Source organism: Vitis vinifera, chromosome 8, assembly GCF_030704535.1.
Source record: "Vitis vinifera cultivar Pinot Noir 40024 chromosome 8, ASM3070453v1".
Taxonomy (NCBI): Eukaryota; Viridiplantae; Streptophyta; class Magnoliopsida; order Vitales; family Vitaceae; genus Vitis; species Vitis vinifera.
The window spans coordinates 21,282,597-21,302,652 of record NC_081812.1 but is presented as its reverse complement, the minus strand read 5'-3'; the positions used below and the strand labels follow the sequence as shown (position 1 = coordinate 21,302,652).

General features: G+C 34.8%; 3 protein-coding genes across 8 annotated transcripts; all 3 read left to right on the top strand.

Moving 5' to 3' along the window:
- The first annotated feature begins 274 nt into the window (after positions 1–274).
- LOC100243489 (UBP1-associated protein 2C) lies at positions 275–5,322 on the top strand. Its single transcript, XM_002278566.4, has 6 exons — positions 275–689; positions 1,610–1,730; positions 1,956–2,099; positions 3,039–3,235; positions 3,436–3,511; positions 4,672–5,322. The coding sequence occupies exons 1-6, from the start codon at positions 523–525 to the stop codon at positions 5,032–5,034; spliced, it is 1,068 nt and encodes a 355-aa protein (XP_002278602.1). The 5' UTR covers positions 275–522; the 3' UTR covers positions 5,035–5,322.
- A 506-nt stretch (positions 5,323–5,828) lies between these two features.
- On the top strand, positions 5,829–10,225 carry LOC100241837 (uncharacterized). 2 transcript variants are annotated; one of them, XM_010655602.3, is made up of 2 exons: positions 5,829–8,256; positions 9,864–10,225. In XM_010655602.3, exon 1 carries the CDS (start codon positions 6,269–6,271, stop codon positions 8,036–8,038), a length of 1,770 nt encoding a protein of 589 aa, XP_010653904.1. In that variant the 5' UTR covers positions 5,829–6,268; the 3' UTR covers positions 8,039–8,256; positions 9,864–10,225. The 2 variants fall into 2 exon arrangements, with proteins under 2 accessions (XP_010653904.1, XP_002275246.1); XM_002275210.4 differs by having other exon boundaries at positions 9,861–10,225.
- A 1,732-nt stretch (positions 10,226–11,957) lies between these two features.
- On the top strand, positions 11,958–17,547 carry LOC100248625 (protein HEAT INTOLERANT 4). Of its 5 annotated transcripts, none has more exons than XR_009466459.1 (4): positions 11,994–12,327; positions 13,408–14,563; positions 14,663–14,764; positions 15,507–17,547. XR_009466459.1 is itself a non-coding variant. In XM_002278514.4 (2 exons), the coding sequence occupies exon 2, from the start codon at positions 13,455–13,457 to the stop codon at positions 13,872–13,874; it is 420 nt and encodes a 139-aa protein (XP_002278550.1). In that variant the 5' UTR covers positions 11,958–12,327; positions 13,408–13,454; the 3' UTR covers positions 13,875–14,137. The 5 variants fall into 5 exon arrangements, 3 of the variants coding, with proteins under 3 accessions (XP_002278550.1, XP_010653905.1, XP_019077474.1); XR_009466460.1 differs by having other exon boundaries at positions 14,659–14,764; XM_002278514.4 differs by lacking the exons at positions 14,663–14,764; positions 15,507–17,547 and having other exon boundaries at positions 11,958–12,327; positions 13,408–14,137.
- Positions 17,548–20,056: the final 2,509 nt, after the last annotated feature.

Genomic DNA, 20,056 nt, shown 5'->3' with positions numbered 1-20,056 from the left:
TTATTTTCTGAGTGTTATTTCAAAAAAGAAATAATTATACAAATATATAAAATTATTAAAAATAAAATATTAAATATAAAAATTATTTTTAAAATATATTTAAAAATAGGTTAAAAATATTTTAGGTTTTTAAATAGATTTTTGTTTTATAAAAATTAAAAAATAGTTTTTAAAAGTGTTCTAAAAAACTAATTTTCAAAAATATTTTTAAAAATAATAATCAAACAGACCATAAGTTTATAAGATATAAACTCAATCAATATATCAAGCTCCTTATAAAAATATTTTATAGTGTATTTTTTAATGTTCTGTTTTCCAGGTTTTCCTTTTTCTTTTTCTTTTTCATTTTCGGGTAGGTTTTAATATTTTATATAGAAAACATTAAAATCCGTCACTTTCACGCCGTCAGAAGACCAAAATTCATCTCTTTCAAACCATTGAATGGAGGCAAAACCCTAGGTCATGCCAAACAGACCTTAAGCAGCAGCCCAATTGAAGGACAATCCAAACAGTGCCTTAGTTATGAATTCTCAAACCCAAGTTGAAAGCAGAGGCACAACTATGGAGGATTTGAAGAAGAGGAAGCTCGAAGAGGCCAGTAACGGTCAGATCTCTTCTTCACCGGAAGAGTTGAAATTACTGCTTGACCCGCTTTCCAAATCCCAGTTGGTTGATCTTCTCTCCAAACTGTATGTTTTCAACTTTAATTTCAGTATTTTCATTTGTTTTTGTTGGTGTAATTTTTCTCCCTCTTCTAGTTTGTTATTCTCCACTGCGTTTGGTTGCCGAGAAAACGGAGGCAAAGAAGATAAAATCAACTTTTCGGTTTTTGAATTTTAGGACCGGGGAAAATGTAAAATAGAGGAAAGGACTCCACTCAGTTCGGCCTAATACGCACTTCTAAACAAAGATTTTCAAGGTTGTTTTACGTTTGATTACCCTCCGTTTGATTGCTGAGAAAGCGGACGAAAATTAAATAAGATAAGAATTTGAATTTTGAATCCATATAATTTAGGAGCTGAAAAAGTTACAATAAACCGTTCAACTAAAGCCTATCACAAGATTTACAACCATATGGATCGGTTGAATGTCTGTTTTCTTTTTTTCTGTTCTTTTTATTTTTTATTTTCCCTGGAAAAGTGAAAACAAAATAACCATTGGGGAAAACAAAGATAATAGATTTCTGGGTTTATCTTCTATTGCTGATATATTTTATGTAGGTGAACAATTGTTGGGAGTCAGACAACCTTTGGGAAAAAGAAAAAGGAAAAGGGTATTTCATTATTTATTGACCAAGAGATTGCTGTATTTGTCTTGAACTCTTACTGCAAGGTTAGATTTGGATGAAGGAATGTATAATTTTTATAGATAATCTCTTTGTAGTACTGTTCAAATTGAAGATAATGCAATATGTAAAAAATATACATTGTTTAAGAATTTGAGCCTCTCTTTTGTGTCTGTGTGTCTCCATGTAAAACCTGGTTCATGGTCTATGACGAAAATATTGTGTTTGTGTTGTGTGAAAAGGGGGCCATATGTGCTTTGTCCTGATTGTATGCTGTGTGATTGACCTCTGCATGTGTGTTTGTTTGCATGTTGTGGCTTGAAGAGGGTCCCAATATCCTTCAATTGCAGAAGAAATTAAAAGTGTTGCCAGTGCAGATCCTGTCCACCGAAAGCTTTTTGTTCGTGGCTTGGCCTGGAATACTACTTCAGAAACCTTGTGTGCTGTGAGTGTATTGCTTGAGTGCTGCTTGTGTTTTGTGCACCATGGTTGTAATTGTCCCATGTGATGAGTTTGACTGCAGCTATTGATGTACCAACAATCAAATTTTGTTTGGGACACTTCTGTTTTTTTATTTAATTTCTTCCTTTTTAATATTTATCTTCCATACTACAAAGGGAATTGGAATGTTTGCACTTTTGTAACTTACTAAGAGTATGATTTGGTCCAGGCTTTTCGACTTCATGGAGAAATTGAAGAAGGTGCTGTGATTGTTGATAAAACAACAGGGAAATCACGTGGATATGGGTTCATTACTTACAAACATATGGAATCAACTCAGAGTGCTCTGCAAGCACCTAGCAAATTGATTGATGTAAGCAGTATCCTATTTGTAATCTTTTGCATGCAGCTCTCTTTCATGTTAGGTCATGAAATGCTTCCTTTCTATATCACTCCTTTTCCAAAGGTGATTTGTTTCTCTATTAGAAGCTTAACATGTTCAGTCCAATGCTTCTATCATGAAAAGTCAGAACATTTGGGTTAAAATAAGATTCCTCATGCTCATGCATTATTCATAGGGAATATAATTTTGAGAATAATTTTTTGTTATATATATACATATAGACATCTTTCATTGCCTGTCAAAAAAGAAAAAAAAGGTATAATATAAATGCAATTTGTACTAGGGAAATATAGTTAGGGGGAAGATGCATGATGGGAAGTGTTTTAATTACTGTATTGGAATTGTTTACTAATTACCATACTATAACATGTTTATGGGTTTGTTTTAATTGCTTACTAACTATCATACTAGAATATGTTTATAATCAATGTAACTAGAACAAGGTTTGGTTAGTGGAATGCCACTCACTTTTCTTGTTATATCACTAGAACACACTCATTTTGATCGCTTATTTGGAATGCAATACATTGGTGGGAAATCTGACACGACACTGCAAAGTTTTTTTTATAAAAAAAGAACCTATCAAAAAAAAATAAAAAAATAGAAAAACGTTGATGGGAAATAAGTGGGGGTTGTAAAACTGCTTTCCCCACTCATCTCCCACCCACAACTACCCTCAACAGCAACATTTAATGTGGATGTGGTTTTTTTTTTTTTCTTCTTCTTCTTCTTTTTTTTTTTCTAAAATATATTTCCTGGGTAGTTGAAATTTGTGTGGCCAATGGGTCATGGAAATCTTGATAGATTAAGTAATTAACAGGTTTTGAATTATTTACCATTACGATTGTTCACTATCGTTGTCTATCGTGATTATCATTCTTTTGGGTTGCATGCGTTTATTTATTCCAGGGCCGCATGGCTGTTTGTAATTTAGCATGTGAGGGCTTAAGTGGGGCAAGTACTACACCTGATCAAGCCCAAAGGAAGCTCTACATTGGGGGCTTGGCTCCAGATGTCACAAGTGAGGTGCTGCTCAGTTTTTTTGGGAGGCATGGTGAGATAGAAGAAGGTTCGGTTGCATATGATAAAGAAACAAATGAATCACGGTATAAAACTATTCACCTTTACACTTTTGTTGAGATTTTATTATTATTGTTGTTATTGTTTTTTTAATTATTATTATCGTCATTAGTAGTAATAGTAGTTGTAGTGTTAGTGTTTGTATAATTCTTGTTGTTGTCATCATGAAACTTATTTATTCTACTACCTGTTAACAATAATTGTCTTTTGCATCTTTCATGTGTAGTGGTTTTGGCTTTGTTACATACAAAACAGTTGAGGCTGCAAAGAAGGCCATTGATGATCCACAAAAGTTCCTTGGGGTAAGTAAACTACAGACCTTTTGCTCACATATAATTGTGGGATAGCTTGCTTGATGCATGAATTTCTTAATGGTTGCACAGGGACATTACCCTGGATTATTTGCATACTCCAGCTTAGCAGAGTGAAGACTGTTCTCACAGCTTCATCTGCTAGTAGTATAATAAGAACTAAACAACTGTGGCTCTCCCATCTGAAAACTCATTCAAACTCTATTGAACAAATGACAACCCAATTGACAGGTGAAGACAAAAAATAATCATGCCAATGGAAATACTTTTTCCTGGTAGTTGAATATTATATACAGCAGTTGTATTCTACCAATAAATTCTGAATGATGAAATTGCTAATTCCTTTTAGACTGATGAATTGGCTTTTTTTTTTTGATAGGTAATGATGAATTGGCTTATTTTAGTTCGTTACTTAGATAGTAATGAAGTTTTGATTTCAGAAAAGCATTACAGGTAAAATTTTAGGAGCATGTACCCCTCACAAGCCTTTAATTGAATCTAAAATTCCGGTCAACTGCTTAGGCTATCATATCTTTGCCACTGTCCAAGTGACTTGGTTTTCATTGCGATGACTACATTTTTAATTGAATTCCAACAGAACTCCCACAACACATGCATAGACAGGTAGAGAGACACACACAAAGAAGAGATGAAAAATATGCAGAATGAATGGTGAGATGACTCTGGTAGAGACATTGGAACAAGGAATTGCGTAAACAGCTAATTTCTAGTACACTCTATGCAGGCAACACATCAGTAATGTTGAGGCTTTTTCTCCCATTTTAGGCTTTCCCTTGGTGAAATGATGTTCATTGAAATCCAACAAGAGTTTCTTAGCATGAAACAAAATGAAATTATATTTTCCCCCCTTAAGAAGGCTTTCACTTATTTGTGGAGCATGATGCAAAGATGAATTCAAAATACCGTTTTCTTTTCATCTAGTCACTCGTGATGGCGGTCAGAGCTCTTTGCTTGAAAATATAATGTCTAAAAGGGGGTACATACATGACTGTAATTACACTTGTTAACAAAATTAGTGGTTAAGTCGGTAATTATGTAAACTTGCTGGATTGCTTTTTAGCATATGTATCATAATGTGCTTTTCCTTAATACATGGAAGCAATTGTGTGTTGTTTCTTGTTTGGTTGCAGGGGCGGAGTATCATCGTGAAGCTAGCTGATTCACACAAGGGCAAGATGATACAAGCACAGCTATCAACAGCAGTGGTTCCAATAGCTTTACCTTTGGCAGCTGGATACCCACAGCAGCCTGGAAAACCACCTGCCAGTGCCACTCCTGTTGCCTACACTTACCCTCAAGCTGGAGCAACATACCCTGCTTACCCTGGTCCTCCCACAGGACCAGCTCCATACTCATCCACAGCACCTGCTCCATATCCATCTCAACCTCAAATGCCTTACTCATCAGCCACTGTAATGAAAGACCCACTCGGCCTACCTCCAACGCCAACTGTGGGAATGGGAGGATACCCTTACTACTTTGCCAAACAATGATAGGCGCATCGGCTCAAACAGTAGTGCTGCAAATCTTTGTTCTCAGTGATGGAGCCAAACTACAGTGAAACAGAAACGGAACATGACCGAGTTGAGAATGGGCGCTGGGACTTTCCGTAGAAAAACTATAGTTACTAACATGAAACATGGTTTTAGCAGGACCCAGATTTCAGGTTTCTTGTAATTTGAGCAGAGAATAATATAACCTTTCCCTCCATAGGATGAGGGGCAATTAGTTTTCTTTCCTTCTTCCAGTTTTAAATAAAGTGAGTTCCCTTTTCTCTTTTCCCTTTTCCCTTTTCCCTTGCCTAATAGTTTGAAAACAGTTAATGGGATTCATGGAATGAGTTGGAAATACCCTCGAAGAAAAGACCAGAGATTTCGAGGTTGAGTCTCCCCAAGTGGTGTGCCTCAGCGATAATGCCTTCTGACAATAAACCATGTCCGAGGAGGTGGGTTTCTGCAGTTGGGCAAATCACTTGGCTAATGGAAAATCCATTGTTGGAAAAGGGTTTCTTGGAATGAGTTGATGCGTGTGATTCAGGAGAAATCAAAGGAACCCGACCTCTATGAATCTTTCTCGAATTTTGAAATCCTCTGGGCAGTATAATGCAATGCCTTCCTAAAACAAATTTTCACTTTTGCTATAAATGTCTTATTTAGAGAAAAAGGGCATTTTGGGGATAATTTTCTATTTGGTTGCAGTTTTTTAGAAATTTTTTTAATTATTATTATAATTTACTTTTGTCTCATATATTTGCATATTCTTCAGGTTTGACCCTGAAAATGTAAAATGATTTATTCTAGACAAATAAAAATAAAAATATTTGTTAAGCTTAAAAATATTATTTTTAACTTTTAAAAGAGCAACCCCAAACTCTAGGTATAATTGTATAAAAGAGATTTTAAAATTAATTAAAAAGCCTTAAAATATGAAAAGACCATAGTACCCTCTCTACTCTCTACACCGCTTGGCTCATAAACCCTTGGGGGAGGGTTCTGCAATTCAAATTCCTTTAATGGCTGTCGCTGAAACTCCAGCCGGAGCTGAAGAAGAATAACCCTTAAACTTGATCTTCTCCAACTTTCTGAATCGAGTCCAAGTTTCACATACCCGTCGAAATCCACGGTAAGAAAATCGACCAAAGACTGTTCTTTATTATCATCTTGAGCTCAAACCTAGGCTCTTTGATCTTGTATTCGTCACCAGTCTTTACATCTCATAAATCTAGTCATGAACCGTTTTCAGAAACTCAGAACGAAGAGTGTTTTCAAATGGGTTTCTCTAAATTTCTCAGAAAACCTCCTCAAATCGTCAAAAGCCCCATTTTTGGGTGCTGGGTCATTTCGCATTAGGCAAAACCCTAGATTTTATGGAAGAAAAACAAGCGCTGAATCCGAAAATTTTCAAAGTCCGGTGGAAACCTCGACCGTTGATTTTGAAAATGTTGGCCATATTTCTCGGACAACCAGGGCGCAAGCTCAAGCCGCATTGTTGGAATACTTGCACTGTACTAGGTCCTTACAGTTTATGGATGCAGAGAATATGAGTAAAAATTCTCCATTTTTTCTTGAAAAGATTTTGGGAAAGGTAAAAAATGAAGCAGAGATAGGGAAGTCCATAACCAGGTTCTTGCGGTACCACCCCATTAATGAGTTTGAACCATTCTTCGAAAGTTTGGGTTTAACACCTTCTGAGTTTACAAATCTTCTTCCACGGAATTTGATGTTTTTGTGTGATGATCAGGTGTTGTTAGAGAATTATTATATTTTGTGTAATTATGGGATAGCTCGGAATAAGATAGGAAAGATTTACAAGGAAGCACCAGAGGTTTTCAGATATGATTCTGGGATTTTGCGGTTGAAGCTTCAAGCTTACCTAGAACTGGGGTTAAGCCAATCTACTATGATAAAGGCTATTGCTTCAAGTCCATATCTTTTGATTGGAGATGCCAATATGGATTTTGTTAAGGCTATGGAAAAGTTGAAGAGTGTGGGGATCGAATCCAATTGGATTGAGAAGCATTTATCAGAGGGAAATTATTATGATTGGAGCCAAATGGTTGGACTTCTATGCTTATTTAGCAAAATGGGTTTCAATGGAGAGCAGTTAGGTGAATTGATAAGACAACACCCTGGGATTCTGCTTGAGTGTTCAGGGAATTTGGCACATTCTTTAGTTGGGTTATTGTTGAAGTTTGGTTTCACCACGAATGAGATATATATATTTTTTCTGCAGTTCCCACCAATTGAATTTGGGAAGTTCTATAGGAATTTCAGGCACTGCTATCTATTTCTGATTGAGATTGAGTTGGAGGTTGAGGAGATTGGCAGAATTGTTCGTTCTCACACTGTGCTGCTGGGTTCATGTGCACTGAAGAGAGTTAACAGTTTACTTGCTAACTTGAATATTGGGAAGAAGCGACTTTGTGGAATTATCAAGGATAATCCACAAGAGTTGAAGAAGTGGGTTTTGGGATCGAGGGTTGGACCATTACCAAACTTAGGGGAAGACCTAAGATCACAGCTACAGAAGACCAAGTTCTTGTCAGACTTGGGATATGTTGAGAACACAAAGGAAATCGAAAAGGCACGCAAGCTATTCCGAGGCAAAGGAATGGAGCTTCAAGAGAGATTTGATTTTCTTATGAAAGCTGGTTTGGATAGAAAGGATGTCTCCGAGATGATCAAAGTAGCCCCTCAAATTCTGAACCAATCAACTGATGTGATTGAAATGAAGATTGATTATTTAATACATGCTTTGGGTTATCCCATATCGTCTTTAGTGACATTCCCTTCTTATCTTTCCTATACGACTGAAAGGGTTGAGCTTAGGATGTCTATGTATAATTGGCTCAAAGATCAAGGAGTGGCAGAACCCAATTTGGCATTGAGCACTATTATTGCTTGTTCAGATAATTATTTTATAGACCGTTATGTAAATCGTCACCCCAAAGGAGCTGAAATTTGGGAGAAGTTGAAGCAAAAAATTTATTCAAATTAAAAAAAAAAATTATTATATATCTATTACTTGTACTACTTGTATGGGATTTTCCATGCAAATATCACCAGAATGGTGTGAGGAATGGGAATACTTGGTCTTGTTACTCCTGCGAGCTGAGAAATATATCCTGCATTATTTCTCCATATATTGTAAATTCGAGCCACTTCTTCTCAATTCTCACATGCGTGAACATATGGAGCAAAGTGGATCAGACGCCGGTAATTCTAGTCTCAGTTCATTTTCATTTATCGCTTTATTCATTATTGTGATTTTTGGCCATATCATAGAAACTGAATCCACCCATTATGTTTTTCATTGCATTTGAATTTTCATTTATTCAGTTTTCTCATATTCTTGCCATTTTTTATATGTTATCTAGACTCGATATTGTTAGCATAGTAATTATTGTCGATTCATTGATCTGATACTGGTTTGCCTAAGATAATGTATGTGTACTGCATGATAAAATGGATAAGTTCATTAGTAATGAGCTTTGAAGTAATCTGTTAATGTAGAAATAATGATCATGGTTTTGTTTTTCTTCTATATTATAAGGTAATTGCATTTTGGATCCTTTTTCTTTCTTTCTTTCTTTCTGTAGCCTTAAGTTAGAAAATAAAATGGAAGAGTCCACGATATTGATTATGACATTGGCTTCTCTACCCACCATTTCCTTTCCTCCTAAGGGAACTCTTGACTGAAGGATTGTGATCTGGTCCAAGGGATTTCCATGGGAAGCATGCAATTTTATTAGTTATAGATATGATTCATCACACATGGATTAAATTTAAACCTACTATAAATGTCTTTGGCTAATTGCCTCACTTTGTATACTGAGAGAATCTGTGGTTATCATCACATTGTTGACATGGAATTTGCCTGCTATTATTATCAGAACAATATTTATGGCTTCTGTTTCATGGTAGACTAACCTTGTACTTGTAGAATACCCAAATATATGCACATAGAGGCTTCCCTCTGCGGTCCTTTATGGCACCACCTGAAACCTCTCTTTCCTCAGGGATGGAGCCAACCAAATTAATCAACTTGTTTGTACTTCTGCTTGCAGTCAAAATTGTAAGTACCCCAACGATATTAAATGCCTAGGCTGATCTTATTATTGACTGAAGGAATCCAACAGTCACTGTGAAGCTGTCCCCACGAAGTACAAACATAATACTATCACTGTAGCTATCTTTATGCGTCCTGTTGACCCCCTTAAGATGAATCATGTACCGTGTCATTCTTTTGATCAAGTAGTAGTACATAATTTATGTGAATACTTAGGATTCCTGATGTGTGCATGTGTAAAAATATCAATTAACTTTAGCTTATTTGAATTGTGTTGGTTTCCATTTACCTAACTCTCAATTATTAAGAAACCATGTATCTAGCCAAACTCTATCATGTATTGAGAGAGAGAGAGAGAATGAGTGCATAGTCAATGAAACTCCACTACCACTGTGCTTTGATATCTGATTGAGATGGAGCTCCTCGACCAATTCATGCTCTTCTTCTCTTCCTGAGGTTTTGTGGTTTTTTCTGAGAAATAGCCTTCTAAATGGTAAACTGCTGTTTCCTCCAAAATTTGGCTTCAACCACTGTATTATATACAACGAAAACATTGCTAATTCAGCAACATGTCATGTTATTATCTTTTATTTTCATCCAAGAAAAAGATAAACATTTCTCTGCAATTGTTATAGAAATGTTGCATAAAATCCATTAATTCCTGAATAATATCAGTTTTCATAGGATCCTAGTAGGAACTGTTCTTCTTCAGTTTTTGTGCCTGACTATTATCCTTGTTTCAATTGGACAGAAGGCCTTGGGAGTCAATCCCTCTGAAGATAAGATTGGAGAACAAGTCAAAAGAAGGAAATGAAGGATCTGGCAATGATGGGTTGTCTCCATCCGCCATCCGCCATCCGCCAATCATATGCTGAAAATTCAATTAGAAATCTTCAAAAACCACGTTCTCTAATCTATGGGATATGAGAAACTTCAACTTCTGTAGATGTAAAGCCAAGAAAAGTGCGTCAGTGCATGAACTGTTTTACTTTTACCTTTAAAATTTTCAGCCACTCATGTATTTTAATTATTATTTGGCTAAAGTTAGTAAGACCCTGAAAATTTGAAGATTTTCTTATCATTTTGAAAATTTGAATCATTGAAATGTTTTCTTAATTGCTTGATTTATTTATTTATTTATTTTATAAATTAAGAGTATATTTATATTTTGAGATGTCATTAATGCAACTCTTTTCCTCTGATTTAACTCCTGGAGAGGCTTTCATGGGTTATTTTATGATATTTGGAGCCGCGGACTTCCAGGGCTCGATCTACGGCTGCCGCAGCGTGAGGCAACAAAGCGAATAAGCATAAGCCAAAAGAGGATGGAAATCGGACACGAGGAAGTCTGTGAGGGGCTGCTGAAGATTGGTCCAAAAAAAGTTAACGACCTTCTGAAGCGGGAGATGTTAGCTATAATTCCACAATTCGAAGAAAGCGAAGCGGGAGTGACTACCTTTTCGAGACACCGAGGTCATGGATTCTATATGAACCAATCCAACCATTGCTTGGACTCTTCTCGGAAGAGGACGACATTGCTTTCCGCAAAGGAGCTGTCCCGCTCTCTCGCTTTGAAAATGCTCCCATCAAAAGTGATCTTTTTTATTTTTTATTTTTTATTTTTTATTATTTATTTATTATTACTATCATTTGTTTTTAATTCAAAATTATTATAAAAAAACTATTTTTTATCCAAAATTTGACAAGTATTTTTTTTAATTAATTTTTCGGTTGGTAATTTCCAGCCTAAGACAGTTTGAAGAACTTTCGTCCCAAAAGAAACGGAGAGAGATGTTGCCATAGCTGCAATGGGTATGCCAAGTGGCCCAACTCAGACCCTAGGCCCAACATCTCAAAGATAAATATGGGCTGCACTAACCAGCCCATGGGCCATCCGACACCCCATAAAATCTACTTACCTTTTCGCTTTCATTTTAGATAATTATGATTACATTAGTTTTTATCATCCCATCATTAGAAAAATTATTCCGAAAGTAACCAATGAAAATTATAGAAAATAAAAAAATAAAAAATAAAAATAATAATAATTGGGCCCTTCATTAAGTTCCAGGCCCACCGAAACTTCCTACTTGGCCTTTACAAGACACCACCCACATCAACATGTGGGCCCCTTACCAGGTCCGACGTAGACAGCCCAACAACGCAGGCCCATTCTCGTCCTTTCACGTATAAATTTCCAAATCACTAAAAATTCAAATTTTTAAAAAAATTGAAAAAATGAAAAAGAAAAATAGCCAACTGGCAGGGGCTTCCAAAATGAAGTCGCAAAGAAAGGAATATTTGTAATTTTAAAGAGAAATGACTTGGATACCATCACAGATAAGAGGAAATGTCAGATAAGTGCGACAGTAAAGATGGGTATCCTGGTCTTTTCGATGCGTGTTAGGAGTAATATTTTAAAAATAATCCTTTTAAAATTTTAATTGACTAGGTTAAGTTTAAAGCCTACCCTACAAATACTGTTCCACGCGCTTTGTAAAAAGCGTGTTAGTAACCTAGGGCAAAAATTATAAATAAAAAAAAAGCATTTTTTTATATATTTAAAATTGTAAACTTAATTAAATTTCTCTATTACAAAGATTTAAAAATATTATAATATTTTTATCATATTTTAAATATTTTAAGAAATTAAAGCCAAAAACTAAAAATAATAATAAATATTTTAAAAATAATTTTTAAAGGTAAAAGTCCCGGATACTCTCAAATTTTCATACATTTTCAACAAGATTAATCAAATACTATTTAAAATTATTAAGAATATTTATTATTATTATTATTTATCTAAAATTATAATATATTTAAATTTTTAATTAATTAATTTCCTTAAAAAATAAAAAATAAAATTATTTTCACCTCTCTCTCTCTACCATGCCTCTTATTCTCACTTGTTCCTTCTTCTGTTCAGTTTTTCTCAACCTCGGCTCCTTGCTCCCATAGCTTCAATGGCGGAGATTAACCTCCTCTAACCTCAATATCTTTCTCTAATCTTATCTTAATTCGTGTGATTTTCTGATCTGGGTCTCCATTATTTTTGGCTCAGATCATCGTTTTCATTGCTTACTAGTCTCTGCAAGTCCTACTCTTCAAACCATTGACAGGAACCAAGTTTTCTGATAACTGGGGCTTTAGTGGCTTCTTGATTGGTATTCTCAGATTCTGAGAAATGGGTTTCGCACGGAATGGCTTTTTCTTATGAGGTCAGCTTCACTTTTCATCGTTCGCTCTTGTTTTGTGTGTAGAACATCGGATGGAAAACTATGTTAGTGGTCTGACTGGTTGCTGAGAAAGGATAGGAGGAGGGAGGAAGTTGAAATTTTGAATCTTGGATTTCTCATTGTTTGGGACCTGAGAAACAGAGAAACATCTACTAACGCAACTATTAGCTTTGCTTGGGGTGGGTTGTTTTTCTTTTCTCTTTTTGTAGTAGCCAAAACAACAAGAGGCTGAAAATTTTGTGTTGTTTTTCCTTTTTCTTCCTCAGTTTTCTCAGCAAACAAACAGAGGGTTGTTGATTTGGGTTTTTCGTCTCTGTTATTGTTAAAAGTGAAGTTAACTTGGATTTGGATTTGGTGTTGTATTTTTTAATAAATATAGATTTTGTTTGCTGTTTCGCTATGATTTCACTCATATGGGTGTTGTCTAGATGATCGAAAGCTCTCTATAAAGAAGATGATTTAAGTTGTGATTTTTCCCCCTTTATTCGATTTTCTTCCCATGAATTTTCTGTTCACGCGTTTCTTTTAGTTTCTAATGCGTGTTTGTGTTTTGCTACGGATTAGACCAGTGCTCTGTTTGTTGCTGAGATTCTTCATAATTTGAACCCAAAAAAACAAAATCCTCTATTCAATTGATCCTGATACATCTATTCAATTTAATTTAGGTGAGCTTATCATTTGTATTGAATCCAAAACATCATAAAACATTCAATCATTTTCAAAAGAAAAAAAAAAACTGTTGCCTCAGTTTTCTCAGCAACCAAATGAATGGTGGATCAAGATTTGTACCTTTTTGCAGGGTAGGGGAAGTTTTCAATTTTGTTTGTATTCGTTGTTGTTTTGGATTAGTTTTAGGTTGTTGTCCTATTCCTTAAAGTTGGTGCTTTTGGTTCAGATTATTAACCCCCAGTGATTTCATTTTTTGTACTTTTGTTGGATTATTTTGATTATGTAATATGTATTTCTTCAAATATAATCTTTGTAGTTCACAAGGTGTTTGGAATCCGATGAATTATGTAATGTTGATTTTGGGCTCTGAACTTGAACTTCTTTTGTTTGCAGAAATCTTCTTTAGTTGTTTGAGTTTTTCTTTGACGGACTCTCCAATTATGGGCAGAGGTAGAGGAAAGGGGAAGAAACAGACTGTTATTGCTACTCGTGATGATCCAGGAAGCGGTGAGGACGAAAAGATCCCAGCATACAAGAGAAGAGGAAGGCCACAGAAACCAGTGAAGGATGATGTTGAAGAAGAAGAAGAAGCTGAGAAGGTGGCAATAGAAGAAGATGGTGAGAATGAAAAAGGGCCTATCACAAGCAAAGATGCAAAAAATCAGGCTACAACCGAGAACGGAAGGAAGAGGAAAAGATCCTTACAGACCAAAGAGAACTCAGATTCAGTCAAAGAGGAGAATGGCACTGAAACTAAATCTAACAACAATGATCTAAAGTCTGTTGGATTTCGACAAAATGGGAGCAGGAGGAAAAACAAGCCTCGGCGAGCTGCTGAAGCTGGTGTTGAGTGCAAATGAGCTTCTGGTTAGCTGGTGCGATGCGTTTCTACCTTCTTTCCCATCGCCAGATCAGTTACTAGTATGGAAGCAAGGCTTTGTTGGTTCATAAATGTCTTCTTTTTTTTATATGTTTTGCCTTTCATAATTTCTGAATTTTATTTCTTGCAAATGGATGGTTTTAATTGGGAGATTTGGAACAGGTTATACCGCTTATAATCTTCCATAAGCTACTTCTACTATTATGCATTTCATCACAAGTAAACCGAAGCATTTTTCCCCTACCCAGCAAAACTTCTCCCACTACATCCATTTATGTTGCTCTCAGTTTGGCATAAAATTAGCCATCTCCATTCTTACATTAACAATCATATTTTCTTTTTCTTTCCTTGGGAAGTTTTTATAGTTGAGGCAGATGAATTTATACAAGCTCATTCGGGGGCATCCACCAAAGTGGTGATAAAATAATAGGCAATTACTAATATTTATGAAATCAGAGAATGAATGCTGGATGCAGGCTGGGGAACAAAGAATGAAGTTGAAATTGGATAGAAAAGTGCCTTGTTGAATACAAGCCTTCACTGGAGTTATGCGTGGCCAAATTTGTTGGATATATCACTGATGATATTTATGATCATTTGATATTTAGACTCTTTTCATGCACTGATTACTCAAGAGGCTCTAATACTTCAACCAAAGAATTCATGTAGGTATGAAGATACCACCTTCTTTTGCTTCTAATACTTTGTCTTTATAATTTCATCTAACGTTGCCCATATTGAAATAATGGAATTTTTCTTGCTAGGCAGAATGAGTAAATGGATTCTGCAATATTTACTATGTGATCCTTATCTCCATTAAAGACACATATTTTCTGTTCCTTACTTGAAAGGGAAATGATAGTGTTGCAGGTACGTACAGTGATTGGTGCATTCCATATTGTTCAACTGGGTCATGCTTTATGGTACTTAAAGATATGCATATCATTAGTGGTTCATTTCACTTCCAGTCTCTGACAAGTAATGAAGCCAATGTATATGTATTAAAATCTATATGTAGCATTCATTTTGATGACGTCTTGTTTCAGGATTCTGAAATAATGTTCCCATTGTGCATGCACTAAATGAGCGGCAAAGAAAATTAGGAGGGGGACTTGGATCAGTCTGAACCAAAAGTTGATTGACATACCATTTCTTGAATCAGTTTAGATTGGTCTTTTGAATTTTTTGTTTCACTTCATAAGGTTGGTTTTGGATTGACAAATAGGAACCAAGCTTAAGGCCTAATAAACTTTGGATTAAGGCTTAGGATGATCCGACCTAACCAACCTTTTAAACCAACGATTATATACATGTATATTTTTTTTGCATGCTATTAATGTGTATTCTAGAGATCTGGTTCCCTTTTCTTTGTTGTGATCCATGTGTATATCTGTACACCCCTGACTTGTATCTAGAACTTGGAAAATAAGGCCAAAAAGGGAAAGTCACCTGAAATGCATGATGTCCTAATGGTGTATTGACTTTTGAGGGCATAAACCAAAAGTATTTTCAACACTTCTCCTTCTTGTAGATACATAATTCTATGTAAACCTAACCTGTTTAGGCTGCTTTATAAAAATTTTAGGACTTTCTAACCCATTGGTGCTTGCAGATCAGTGACTGTGGGACACATTGAGCATTGATTTTGCAATGGAGAGACTATTTGATCTCATCCATAGCACCAAACTGTCTTAAAACTTCTTAGAAGTGAAATGAGTTGAGCTGGAAAACAGGACCTGCTGTGCATTTGCTTTCCAAAATGGAGTAAAGTTACACGTACAGTTGAGCTGGACTCTTATAATCTTACTGTAATTTGAGATCAAGCATCTTATAGGAACATTGGGGGGAGAAATCTGCTGCTTCTTCATGTAATGCTCAACATCTCATGCATTTGGTCATCAAGAATTGATGTTCATATTCCTCCATTGTGTGCCCTTTTTGTTGTTCATGTATGTGTTTTTACCTTGGTCTATATATTGATGTATATTTATTGTGCATATTGTGAGAGAGCTTGGAAGTTGTTCATGGAATTTGTTTTCCAGACTTGTTGTAGATGTTGGGTGTTTGTGACTTTCATGTACCCTATCACATTTTCATCTTTGTACACATTTTTTCTTCTGCTTTTGATGGAGAACATGAGCACTGAAGGTGGAGAGATGAATTATTCTGGATGAATCAAGGGGTGCCTCAGGATGTAATCTAAAAATTATAGCATTAACTTGTTTTTTTTCTGTGTCCTTTTCCTCCATGTTTTGAGTGAAACATGTCCATTCTCTTGAATGGGGGCATTGCATCCTTGTTCTGGACAAACATTAATGAACACCCTTGTGCCTTTCTGTGCTAAAGGAAGGTTTCTTTGTTTGTTCAATTCTTTGGCTGTGCATCTGGGTGTGTGTCTGTACGCCTTTGTGTTTGCTCTGGAGTGCAGGTATACATGTTTGGAAGTTCCTAGTAACTGTTTGCTGTTATTCTCAGCTGTTACATATATGTATGTTCATTGGTTACTGAAGTTTCAAAATAGCATACGTATGTTTTTTCCTCCCAGTTTTAATTGTTACTCCAGTTTTCAATTGACACATTTGGATGGAAGAAAGAAATGAATAATTCAGATATAATCAAATTCGGTTTTACATTCCTGTCTGAAGACTTTTGGGGTTGGGGGTGCTACTACTATTTGCTTAACTACATGAAAAGTATTAGAACTGTCGCAGTTGAGACATGTTTAGCTATAGAGAATCAACCTCTTGATTGATCCTGTTTAGAACATAGTTTATGACACAACATCAAGATATGATGATTCTAATCCATCCCATCTAAAAGCTTTGCTACTTATTCTACCCTTTCCCACTTGCACTGTGTGCCTATTTCTTTCTTTGCTTTATTTCAGTTTTACTGGGCATGTGTCCCTATGGTCTTACATTCAAAGAGAAACTGCAATATCAAAGTGGTTTAGCATTTTTTGTTTCCTCTGTTTTAGGTGGGAGTTTTTTTTTTTTTTTGGTACTTGTCTATTTACAAACTGATTTACCGCAGATTCATTGTCAGTAAATAAATGGTACAGTCCTCTTTGCTTGAACAGGCCCGTGTAATGGTGCCTATCTTTGCTTCATTACTAGCAAGATTTGCACATTACAAAGAGGACCCATTGGCCTATGTTTTGTTGTTTATCTGTACTTGAATGATAAAAATGATGATTTACATTTGGCTTTGTTGCTTTTAGGTACTTTTGCAGCAAATACTCTTAAGCCCTGTTCAAAGATCAGCCTGCTAAATCTGGGGGATGAGGCAAGGCTTGAAAGTTTTCACTGATGAACTTCAAATCTACTTGTGGCAAAGGCATGATGGTAAAGGCATGATGGTAAGAGTATTCCCCCACCACCCCAATCCAAAAGTAAATGAAATCAGTTTCCACCACCCACACATGCATACACTGATACACCTACAACAATCACCTGCTTTCATCATCATTATGAACCTAACCAAAACCCAGCTTGTTTGTAATCTGGCTGGACTCAGGTTTAACTTTATTGTTTAGCAGGTTGGTGGATCGAGTTTTAACTTTAAGCCCTGACTCGATCAGACACACACTAAAAGACTTCCTTTCAATCATTGTATCCCTTGCTTAAAAGACAAACACTAAAAGAATGGAAGAAGTCCTCATATATGTGTTGATATCAGCTAGTGAATCCACCGTCATAATGAAAAAGTATACAGATTATGAAGAATGCAAGACAGCCAGCAAGTAAAATAGACTATTTCACTATCCATTCAGCAGCTCCATTGCCTTCATATGCCAAAAGATCTACTGAAGAAGCGAATGTGGAAAATCTAACTGTAAGCTTTTACCTTGACAGACAGGTCACCTCCTCTTTCTGGGCTCCCCAAACCTTGTGAAACATATGAGCCTTAGCAGGAACATTGCATATCCATATCCATGAAAAACTTTCAAAGGACAATTTATTTACATGTTTATATGGGCTTATGAGTTGTGATGTTCAGTCCACAAGTGACATAGGGCCAAAACTCTTCCAGTCTCTGTGCAACAGCAGATATGAATTTGCTGAGACCCACATCTTCCCTTTACACATCCTAGTTTCATTTATTAATTTTAAATATAAAAGGACATTTGAATTTGTGCTTGCAAAAACCCTAACCCTTTTTCCCCTACCTTTTTTATTTCACCTCTTTCTAGAAAAAAAAAAATGGAAAAAGGGGGTTAGGCATATATGCTCTCATCTTCTTACTCCACCCAAAAACCCTAACTGTTCTTCTTCCTCCACCTTTCTCCTCTTAGCAAAAAAAGGGAGAGGGGGGTTGGTGGGGGGACCAGCCATGCTATGGTCAAGATAAGGGGAAAGGAAGAAAATGAATTTAGGTTGATTTATGGACATCATGGATGATATGTGGATTTGTGTGTTTTTAGTGAGTGAAAGGAGAAGCTGAGGACAAGCTGAGGACATTATTACGTTTTTTTTTATATAAAATAAATGAAATTAGTGAATGTAAATGGATAAAGGTGATTGATTTAGAACCCTAGTAAAAACATTAAAAGTATAGGGCAGCCTGCACCCAGAAGAAAAGCCCTAACTGCTGAGTCTTGGGCCAACAACAACAGGAGAAAGTGAAAATTTTGGGATTGTGGGGAGGGGGTGGCCCTATTTTGGATTTATGGGGTCCCATTAGAGATTTGGAGATGATGTGCTTTCTAAGTGTCCCAAGTGACGAGACACTGTACTATTATCCACATTGGCACTTTGCCCTGTTTGTGTAATTATCATATTTGTTTACGGGGAGAATTATGTTTTGGGCCCAGCTGGGCCCAAAAATTAACATTTGGTCCTCCAACTATCCATATTTAAACCCAAAGATATGAGATAGTAATTGACAAAAATACCCACTTGACTCATTTTTGTCTTTATTCTACTACTTGCCACTCTTCTTTCTTATTTAACCATTTTTGGATTTTTCATTTTTTTAAAACTCTTTTTATTTTTATTGAAAATTTAAATTATTTTTTATTTTTAAATTATAAATAAACAAAAATTATATTAACGATTCAAAGACTATTTTGGAAAATATTTTCTAAAAAAATATTAATTTAAATAAATAAAAATTATCTTTTACATTTATTTTTATAGTTTACATTTTAGAAGTAAATAATTTAATGATTAAAATACCATTTAAAATAAATATATTCACTATTTTAATTTTTTTTATACTAAAAAGTATTTTAAAGTTTTTTTTTACTATTATAAAATAAAAAGTTCAATTTTTTTTTTTAATCTTCTTTTTTCTTCCTTATTTTAATAACTTTTTGAACATGACTTTTAGTAATAAGTTATATGAAATGCTACAAATTTGTTTATTAATGATTTTTTTTAATTATTTGAATTAATTGAAAATTTATTAAAATAAGAAAAAGAAAAATAAAGAAAGTGGATGGATTGAAAGTTTTTATTTTAAGTACTCGATTAAAATGATGATGGATGGAGAGTTTTTATTTTAAGTACTCAATTAAAATGTTTTCATATGACCTAATTTTATAAGTGGATTATATCAATACATAGTAGAGATTTATTTATTTATTTTTATATAAAAAGGGTTGAAAGTTATATTTACTTGTTTTATATGAAAACAAATAACTAAAAATTATATAGATTATATTTGAGTTTGGTTTTAAAATATTTTTCTAGTTTTTATTTTTATTTATTTTTATTTTCTATATTGTCTTTTTTTGAAAATACATTTAAGTTATGACAAATATGAAATTTGTGTCATTATACAAGGGTATTACACTAATTGTACAAGGGAAATGTGCTAAGTATACAAGGGTGTATAAGGCTCCTAATAGGTTTTGTACGATTTTTAAACAACTTGAATTTGATATTAAGACGATTATTGATAGTTTTTTTTTCTTTTTTTTACCAAACTATTTCATTAAAACATTCCCTACAAAAATTAACACATAAGAAATAAAATTTTGAGTTATTTGAGTTATTGTATAAGGGTATTACACTAACTGTACAAGACAAATTTATTAATTGTACAAGGGTATACAAGATTACTTTTTGTTATGGATTTCAAGTGATTTTGAAAAACTTTCCAATTTTTTTCCACTCAAATATTTTTCCCCCACTCAAATTCTCTCACTCAAGAATTGTT

What these genes read in the sequence shown, in the direction of transcription:
- LOC100243489 (XM_002278566.4), top strand. Translation starts at nt 523, where the DNA reads ATGAATTCTCAAACCCAAGTTGAAAGCAGAGGCACAACTATGGAGGAT. An exon ending in GTTGATCTTCTCTCCAAACT is followed by an intron (nt 690 to 1,609) that starts GTATGTTTTCAA and finishes TGTGGCTTGAAG; the next exon opens with AGGGTCCCAATATCCTTCAA. An exon ending in AAAGAAACAAATGAATCACG is followed by an intron (nt 3,236 to 3,435) that starts GTATAAAACTAT and finishes TTTCATGTGTAG; the next exon opens with TGGTTTTGGCTTTGTTACAT.
- LOC100241837 (XM_010655602.3), top strand. Translation starts at nt 6,269, where the DNA reads ATGAACCGTTTTCAGAAACTCAGAACGAAGAGTGTTTTCAAATGGGTT.
- LOC100248625 (XM_002278514.4), top strand. Translation starts at nt 13,455, where the DNA reads ATGGGCAGAGGTAGAGGAAAGGGGAAGAAACAGACTGTTATTGCTACT.